Source organism: Nematolebias whitei, chromosome 7 (genome assembly GCF_014905685.2).
Source record: "Nematolebias whitei isolate Nwh7 chromosome 7, NemWhi1, whole genome shotgun sequence".
In the NCBI taxonomy this organism is placed as follows: domain Eukaryota; kingdom Metazoa; phylum Chordata; class Actinopteri; order Cyprinodontiformes; family Rivulidae; genus Nematolebias; species Nematolebias whitei.
Window position 1 is genome coordinate 33,421,570 of NC_056504.1, and position 9,504 is coordinate 33,431,073.

Here is a 9,504-nt window from a genome sequence, read left to right on the forward strand (position 1 = left end):
AAGTCCTCGATCACCGCCGAGTGATTCGAAGCTCATTTTCTGTGAAACTTGTCTGTTATTATTTTCATATTTTGCCAAATTAATGTAAATGTTTGATGTTAAACTTTGATTCTGAAAATAAATGACCGCATTGATTTGATGGGTCAAAGATAAATAACGTCTCTCGTTACATTTCTGTTAAATTCAAGGCACGACATTACACAGTCAGAAAGATGAGGAACTCGTGAAAAAGTATGCATATATATTTACATATATTGTCATACTACAACTAGTGGCACGTACGCACGTGACTACTACAACTGGATGAGGAACTCGTGAAAAAGTATGCATATATATTTACATATATTGTCATACTACAACTAGTGGCACGTACGCACGTGACTACTACAAATATATGTTACTAAATTCCCGGTCCGGCGGCCTTTCTGGGTGGAGTTTGCATGTTCTCTCTGTGCATGCGTGGGTTTTCTCCATGTACTCCAGTTTTCTTCCACAGACCAAAAACATGCATGTTAGGCTGATTGGTAACTCTAAATTGTCCCTAGGTGTTAGTGAGTGAGTGAATGGTTGTTTGTCTCTATGTGGTCTTGTGATGGACTTGCGACCCGTCCAGGGTGTACCCCGCCCCTCGCACAGTGATTGCTGGACATGGGCACCGGTGACCCCCGTGACCCAAAATGGAAGAAGCGGGTAAATGATAATGGATGGATGGATGTTACTAAATTTTACTTACTAGCTCTGCAGAACAGCAACAGCTCTGGTTCCGGTCCAACTCTGTTCTATTCTGACTTGGTTCGTTTCTGCAGATATATCCTGCAGCAATGAAGCCCACAATCAGTCCTCTAAACTCTTAAACCTACTCATTTAACAACATACAGTACATATATGTACAGGAGCTACAACATGTTACTTACAATGCCTCTGCAGAACAGGAGTGGCTCGGTTCCTGTCCGACTCGATAGATGAAAAAAGTCCTGGTGCAGCATGACTGAAGCCCATCGCTGCTGCTCCAGGAGCAAGGCTGCCCAGGATTTAATCCACCACCTCTGGCCTGGTCCAGACCAGCAGTGCGTGACCAGAACCAAGCTGAAGCCTGCAGCCGTCTGTTCCCTGCAGTTCTCAGGATCTGGGTCACACTGATTCCAGATCAGCTGCAGCTCAGCAGTGAAGATATAACTTGAAGGATGAGTTCAGCTTCAGAACTGTTTGAGACTTTCCTGCCAGTTCTGTGAGATTATTATTGTTACTTCTGACTTTGGTTGCAAAACTTTCCCTCCGTTTGCAGCAAGTAATGGTTGGAAGCAGTGTTGACTTCTGGGAAGTGAACTGATTGCTTCTGGGTAATGTAGTTCTTTAGAATGGCAAACATAGTGAAGGCTTGATGAAAGAAAACTACAAAATGCTGGTATAATTTTTATTTTATTTTTTGGAAAATATTATGTACATGTACTGTACTTAAACAAACTGCGATAGAGTGAGTCCACGAAAATCGAACTGCAATGTAGCAAGGGACTACTGTATATGCAATGAAAAATATTTAGCAAACAAACAAAAAGAAAAAAAACACAATATATAGAGTGAAATCAAAAACTCATGAAAGGACAGAAGTGGCTGTGCTTTTTCACTTTTATTCATACATGTCAGAATGGAAAGTGAGTAGTAAAAAGTCTCTCAGCCTTTGAATAATGTTATAATTTCTGTTTTTATTTTATTTTTTGTTTTATTTCTAGTTGGACAGATTTGATTGTTGGAGCTCCAAACTTTTTTGACCGTAAAGCAGAGATCGGTGGAGCTGTGTACGTCTATCTAAACCCTTTCGGTCACTGGGACGATCAGGCTCGACCGATCCGCCTCAATGGGACGTACGACTCCATGTTTGGGATGACAGTCAGCAACGTTGGAGACCTCGATCAGGATGGATATGGAGGTGTGAACAACACTTTTATTTATTTTCAAAGTTCATGAGCAAATCATAAATCGCAACCACAAAGTTCATAGATTTATAACAAAAACTGTTACTGTGTTATAAAGTGAGAACAACACTGTGGTAAATCAACATGTTTGACAGGTTCTAAACAGTAGAACAACCGAGAACTGTGAGATGTGTAAGTAGGGTTTTGTTTTTTGGCAGATATTGCTGTGGGAGCTCCGTTTGATGAAGATGGAAAAGTTTTCATCTACAGAGGCTCCGATGCTGGAATTGAGACTAAACCTGCTCAGGTAAATTTAGCCAAAAAGATTTTAAATGAAACAAATAAAGGGTGACGTCAAGTAAATGTAATCTTGATCCATTAGGTTCTGGATGGCCATGACTTCGATGTGAGGCGTTTTGGATATTCCATCTCAGGGGGGTTGGATATAGATGAAAACCACTATCCAGATGTAGCAGTCGGTTCTCTTAACGATTCAGTGGTTCTCTTCAGGTGAGAAAATACTTTTAAAAAGTGTGCAGAAGTATTTTAAAAATAAACATGTGACTGAGGGTTTACAAGTCTGATTTTTAGCCATGTAGAAACTTTTACCTTGTCATGCTAAAAAATCTAACCAAGCAATGAGGAAACGCCATTCACTGATCAGACTTTACTTTCCTGATGTGTCTGTCTCGTTTATTTGTCCTTAAGGTCTCGCCCAGTCATCCATGTGATCAGAGACATATCAATTGACCCTCAATACATTGATCTGCAGCATTTAAACTGCAAGGAAAGAGATGGAGTCTGGTGAGAATTGATTATGTGATGATGTTTAGAAAAATGTAAACTAAAGAGAATGTGTTGTAAAGAAGCTTCTATCCATTTTTATTTAGTTTAAACTCTTTCCCATTCTCCTTTTTAGTGTTGAAGTTAAGGCCTGCTTCACCTTCACAGCCTACCCAGAACACTATTCACCACATATGAGTAAGTTCAGCTCAAGTTTTCTAAAGTTGTTTTTAACCTTTTCATCTGTGATGCTGAATCACTCCAGGAAACATCAGAATTTATTTTTATTTGCATAAAAAAACAAGTATGGTGTTACACTATAAGAATAAAATCAACAGTTATAGAATCGTGTATCCCTTCTACGACTGATGGGCTCTTTAAGAGCTCTCCACTTGTGTTCTGACATTTTTTTATTACATCGATGTGTCGTTTCTGTTTGTTCTCCTAAAGCCCTTGTGGTGAACTTTGAAGCCGACACCGAACGCAGGAAGCTGGGCCTCCCGCACCGTGTTAACTTCCTGGGTCGTAGTTCACTGGAGCCTGAGTACACACAGACCGAAGAAGTGGAGCTTCATCGGCAGCGTCACCCTGTGTGCACCACCGCCATCTTCCAGCTGCACGTCAGTAACTGGAACCAACATGTTTAATTGTCTATTTATGAAGGATAAAGAATGCACTTTCCCACTCTTTATTTTAGGACAAATTCTGATGTTTGAAAGGCAAAATGTATAACAAACTGCTTTTGGTTGGAGATGATGTTGAGCGTCTTACTTTCTATCTATTCAGGACAACATTCGTGACAAACTGCGGCCCATATCGTTAGCGATCACCCACACTATCAAACCTGTGCCACCTCGCAGACACTCTGGCAAAAGACCGCAAAGGCTACCTCCTGTACTCAATCTCACCCCATCAAACACCCTGCACTCTGAGGTCTGTAAAGAACAAGAGCTTATCGGTTTCTGTCAACCTTATTCCTAATTCGTTGAGAATCATAAAGTGTAAACAGTTTTGTCAAGCGCAAAACACTGAATCTTCAAGACAGAACTCACATCTGATGTTTACCACTTACTCTGCTCAATGTCTGAAGGTGAACTTCCTGAGAGAAGGATGTGGCAGCGACAAAATCTGTCAGAGCAATCTGAAGCTGAGCTACCAGTTTGGGACACGACCTCTGAACTCTGACCTCTTCATCGCTCTGCCAAGGTTTGTACTGTAGTGTCACATTTATTTTACTTTGTGAACACCTTAAAACACTTCATATAATATAGTAAGCTACATTCAATTCTCCCTCATGAGGCAAAAATCAGTTATGTGAAATGACTTAGTTTTACCTGTATTTATAACAGTTTTAACCATATTTCAGTATGTTTATATACAGTTTGTGTTTTATTTGCTGTATTTTTACCTACCTTTTTTCTTGGGTCTTCACAGAGATGAGGACGGCTTGCAGGTATTTTCCTTGTCGGACCAGAAACTGGTGGTGCTGGAGATCACCGTCACCAACATGCCCTCTGACCCTCTCCAGCCTGAGGAGGACGGTGATGATGCTCATGCTGCTCAGCTGCTCATCAGTCTCCCAAATATGCTGTCATATTCCGGCTCTAGGGTCCCATCACAGGTCTTAAACCAATGATTTAGACGTTGTTTCATGTGTTCTTAAACCATTACATTTCCTTTGATGGTATTTGTTCGATGTCCTGACAATCTGTAGATGAGATGTCAAGCAAACCAGAACGGCTCCCAAGTTGAATGTGATCTGGGAAACCCTGTCAAAAGAAATACAAAGGTAAAAAGATGAGTTTTAATTTATATAACTTGTCACATCAACAGAGTGTAATATAGGATAAGTTTTATTATAAACAAAACACTTTCCACTGGAAGAGACATCCACGTAGATCATATGTGTCAAACTCAAGACCCGGGGGCCAAATGTGGCCCTTGTTGACATATTTTCTGGCCCCCAAGATATTTTTTTTAATGTAAAATATTTTTATCACTTTAATTTTTTTCAGTAATCTTTGATTGTGATGTCAAAAGCAACAAAGAACAGAAAATGAGACCAATCAAACTCTTGTTGAGGAATTTGCAACCAAGAAAAGGTGTTTGATATCTAACTTGAGTTAATGTAGATTCTGAAACCGGCCCTTAGTTTGAAAAAGGTTTTAATTTCGGCTCCCTTTTGTAAGTGAGTTTGACACTCCTGATATAGATTATTTAAAACAAAAAGTGTAGAAGCTGAAGTTAGAGCCAAACTTTGTCCAGTTACATAAAATCAACTTTACAAGAATAACAACCATACATTAAATCCAGTTTTCCCTATTTATAAGTAATGCATTTACACGTTCAGTTAACAAAATCATGTGCATTTGCCTTTCAGCTACAATTCACCATCAACCTGAGCACAGCAAACATTACCACAGAGACGACCGAGTTAACTGCAGATCTGCAGCTCTCCACGTAAGTCCTCCTCACCCCGATCAGGGTTGAACCATTCACAGCTTTATCTTTATTCTCTTTGATTTAATAACTTTGATCTGTTTTTGGCATTTCATCTTCAGTATTAGTGAGCAGCCTGACCTGGACCCCATCACAGCTTTGGCTAAAGTTGTGATAGAGCTCCCTCTGTCTGTCAGTGGGTGAGTAACATCTGCTTGTTCCTTGTTTAGACTTGATTGATATCATTGCTTTCTTGTAGCTTTAATAAAGTTTAAAGCATAACCACATACTGTTCTGCATTTACTCATGCTAGTTTATGTTAAAGTACTTTATGAGTCTTGTGGATCATAACATAGTCCAGCAGAAAAATGGACATCTTGTGGTTTTAGATAACACCCATATAGTCTTAGAAGTTATCAGCACCTTGGTTGAGTGGTGTTGGGATGTGAAGCTGCAGGGGGTGGAGAACATGTATTTAGCCGCTCTGATTATATTTCTTTTAGACTGGCTCGTCCTCACCAGCTGTTCTTCAGCGGGACAGTGAAGGGGGAGAGCGCCATGACCAGTCTGGAGGACATCGGCAGCCCTGTGGAGTTAGAGTTTGTGGTGAGGACTTTGGACATTTACAGTCAGGGCCAAAAGTTTGGAGAATAGCACAAATTTAGGTTTTCCTGTTTTTTTTGTGTGTTTTTTTCCTGAACCTTTTATATATGATTCATCATATATATATATATCCTAGTTACCAGTCAGTAACTCCTACATAGACTTATTACATCAGCTTTTATGACTTTGACTCTTTAAATGACTTTGATCCTGTTAAAAACATCAGCTTCCATCAGCTGTAGTGGTGCCTGATGGTTTTTATTTGAATATTTTATTTTTCATTGTAAATACAGGAGAAAAATTCACTATATGTACTAAACATTTCCTTCATAAAATAAAATAAATAAGAAGATCTGTACTTCAGCTCAGGTTAGCCCGTTCATTACGGTGGCCCACCCATGACCTGATGCATTTCATAGCTGCATCCCCTTTAGGAGATGATCCTGACACTTGCTTGACTTTCTTGGCTGCCATCCATCCATCCATCCATCCATCCATCCATCCATCCATCCATCCATCCATCCATCCATCCATCCATCCATCCGTCCATCCATCCATCCATCCATCCATCCATCCATCCGTCCGTCCGTCCATCCATCCATCCATCCATCCATCCATCCATCCATCCATCCATCCATCCGTCCATCCATCCGTCCATCCATCCATCCGTCCGTCCATCCATCCTTCCGTCCATCCATCCGTCCATCCGTCCATCCGTCCATCCATCCATTCATCCGTCCATCCATTATCTTTACCCATTTTTTTCTTTTTGGGTCACGGGGGTCCCTGGTGCCTATAACTCTGAAGCATTCTTCATTGCAATTGAACAACGCTCCTTGACGTTTTTAACAATTTGAAAAATGGTTGATTGCATACAAGCAGCAATGCCCTTGCAATTCATCTGATCTCTTTTCCCAGTCTTGATCTTCACAGTTTTAGCACAAACCAAAATTTGTGCCATTCTCAAAACTTTTGACCAAGACTGTAGAACGTACATCTAAGAGTAACCGTGGTGATGGCCACCACATGTTTAATTTAAAACACTGACTGAAAAAAGAAATATGTTAATTCATCTTACCTTTGCATCAAAATATTTCCTTTATACCAAAGAGTATTCCATCCATCCATCTTTTACCCGGTTCTTCCATTTTGGGTCATGGGGGTCGCCCTGGACGGGTCACAAGTCCATCACAGGGACACATAGAGACAAACAACCATTCACTCTCTCACTCTCACCTAGGGACAATTTAGAGTTATCAATCAGCCTAACATGCATGTTTTTGGTCTGTGGGAGGAAACCGGAGTACCCGGGGAAACCCACGCATGCACGGAGAGAACATGCAAACTCCACCCAGAAAGGCCCCCGGACCGGGATTTGAACCAGGGACCTGCTCGCTAAGAGGCAGCAGCTCTACCAGTTGCGCCACCGTGCTGCCACCAAAGAGTATTAAAAAAGTTAATTATTCTTTTTCACCATGTATATGCATTTGGTTCTGGCAGGTTTCAAATCCTGGCAAAGCTCTCCAGACGCTTGGCTCTGCCTTCCTCAACATCATGTGGCCCAATGAGCTGGCTAACGGAAAGTGGCTCCTCTATCCTGGAAGCATGAAGTTTGCCGACCACCCAGAGACTCAGTGCACTCCAAAAGAAGCCTTGAATCCTCTGAAGCTAAAGAGCACCTCACATGCAAACAATTCACAAGCTGCTGGTCAGAAGGTAGGAGCAATAACTGATTTATAACCAGACATTAATCATGTTGACAGTAGAGACAGGTTAAGGTGCATCTTCAAGATGGAAATTAAAAAAAAAAAAAAATGTGTTTGCTAATTTTCTTTTTATTGACAGGATGATTAATGATGTAAAATAGTTGAACACACTCTAGTTTCACTGAATAATTTGCTTTTGCTCTTAGCAGTTGGGCAGAAGTCGTCGTTCCTATCCAGAGGAAGAAGATCAGGTGATGACAAAAGGCAGCGCGGGGCGAACCACTCCAGCTGTGGCAGCTTCAGAGAGACGCAAGTCGCTCAAACTGGTAAGAGAGACAACGATGAACATGAAAATAAGATCAGTTTTACAACTTTACTGCCAGTGCACCCGGATAACTGTAAAACACAAATGCATATTTGAAAAGATGTGTTTTTGTTGTTCTTCTGTTCATTTGAGAATTCACCTCAGACAGCTGTTGTTCTGTCCTTCAGGATTGTCTCCTGGGGTCGGCACGCTGCATTCTGTTCCAGTGTCCTCTCCATAGCTTCACTGGTCAGGCTGTCCTCAACATACATGCCAGGCTGTGGAAAAGCAGCTTCATCGAGGTAAAGAACATCCAATGTAATCCCATTAGAATCAATGTTTCTTTGAGCTGCCATCAACTTTCAATCAGACTTTCTTTTGCAAACACCTGCAACTCATCTTTAAGTACAGTGGCGGGTCTAGAAATTATTATAATTTTTTTTCTGAGTGGTAATTTAGGTTCCAGCAAGAAGGAAAAAAATTGTTCAGCTTTTATTTGTTAATGAAATAGATACACTTCATCTGGTTACAATGTGCCACACCAGATGGTAGAGCACCAGAAGCCACGTTGCTGGTTGAGGGTCTTAAAACAGTTTTTGCTGGTGAAATTTACAGGTCCAGTTGGCAGGTTAAACATTTAAAATCGTTAGAAACCGTTCAAATTTAAGAGGATGTAGGCAAATTCCAAATCAGCGAGTTGGGACAAAAATTCAAGTTTTGCGGAGATGTCCTTAACTCAATTTTACAAAATGTAGAAAACTATTTAAACTAGCAAATAGGGTGGCAAAACAATTTATTTTCCACCCGTTAGAACCTCTGCTTTCTATGTACAAAGCGACTGTAAACTGCAGTGAGTGCTCATGAAGGAGGAAAACTTTGATGTTACAGGAAGCAGCAATCTGAGGCACATAAAATAAATTCAATTCAATACAGTTTATTTATATAGCTCCAAGTCATAACAGAAGTCATCTCAGGACACTGTACAGAAACATTCACATGCATTATAAATGCCAGTTAGAAAAGTTTTCAATCTAAGGTAGGAAGGAAACGAGCAGATGGTGAAGAATCCTAATGTCTCTGAGTGCAGATTGTAGAGCAAACATTTATCTGAAAGACAATTTAAACATATAGTGTCACGTTTTACATCATCAGTGTTTAATTATTTTTTTATTGCTCTTTTGTCCTTCAGGATTTCCCAGCAGTCAGTGCTCTGGAGCTGCTGGTCAGAGCCAACATCACTGTCAGGTCCAGCATCAAACACCTGGTCCTCAGGGATGCAATGACACAGGTACTCATTTCCCCTCAGTCACTCAAATGTAAATTACAATAACATGTTTTTTCAGCCTTTTTTAGTGATAAATATCAACTTGTGGTATAACTATTGAAAACAGATTCCAGTGATGATCTACCCAGAGTTGGGTCTTGCTGATCAGTACTGGATCCCCTGGTGGATCATCTTAATAGCCATCTTGGCAGGCATCCTGCTGCTGACTCTCCTTGTATGCATACTGTGGAAGGTAATTTATACTCATCTCATTCAGTCTTAAACATGTGTTTTTTTACATACACCTAAGTCTTCAGATTTTAATGTTTTATGTAAAGTCTTACTTATACAATTCCAAAATGCTGGAAAAAAATGATAAAACATGTAGATAAAATAATGACTATTTTAAAGATAAAAGAAAACTATGTTCACAATATAATGAGCATGTTTAAGTAAGACTTTACATAAAACATTAAAATCTGAAGACTTAGG

The 9,504-nt window shown here is 40.2% G+C and overlaps 1 protein-coding gene across 1 annotated transcript in view; it reads left to right on the forward strand.

Moving 5' to 3' along the window:
• Nucleotides 1-9,504, forward strand: part of itga7 (integrin, alpha 7) — a 45,682-nt gene that overhangs the window by 32,120 nt on the left and 4,058 nt on the right. Inside the window, exons 7-24 of the mRNA XM_037679409.1 lie at nucleotides 1,731-1,927; nucleotides 2,132-2,220; nucleotides 2,296-2,423; nucleotides 2,622-2,717; nucleotides 2,833-2,894; nucleotides 3,147-3,316; nucleotides 3,483-3,629; nucleotides 3,787-3,902; nucleotides 4,131-4,317; nucleotides 4,411-4,485; nucleotides 5,077-5,156; nucleotides 5,258-5,335; nucleotides 5,639-5,741; nucleotides 7,239-7,454; nucleotides 7,651-7,770; nucleotides 7,937-8,050; nucleotides 8,938-9,036; nucleotides 9,140-9,265. Of these exons, the coding sequence (XP_037535337.1) occupies nucleotides 1,731-1,927; nucleotides 2,132-2,220; nucleotides 2,296-2,423; nucleotides 2,622-2,717; nucleotides 2,833-2,894; nucleotides 3,147-3,316; nucleotides 3,483-3,629; nucleotides 3,787-3,902; nucleotides 4,131-4,317; nucleotides 4,411-4,485; nucleotides 5,077-5,156; nucleotides 5,258-5,335; nucleotides 5,639-5,741; nucleotides 7,239-7,454; nucleotides 7,651-7,770; nucleotides 7,937-8,050; nucleotides 8,938-9,036; nucleotides 9,140-9,265 (2,203 nt within the window). The remainder of the gene's footprint in view (nucleotides 1-1,730; nucleotides 1,928-2,131; nucleotides 2,221-2,295; nucleotides 2,424-2,621; nucleotides 2,718-2,832; nucleotides 2,895-3,146; nucleotides 3,317-3,482; nucleotides 3,630-3,786; nucleotides 3,903-4,130; nucleotides 4,318-4,410; nucleotides 4,486-5,076; nucleotides 5,157-5,257; nucleotides 5,336-5,638; nucleotides 5,742-7,238; nucleotides 7,455-7,650; nucleotides 7,771-7,936; nucleotides 8,051-8,937; nucleotides 9,037-9,139; nucleotides 9,266-9,504) is intronic.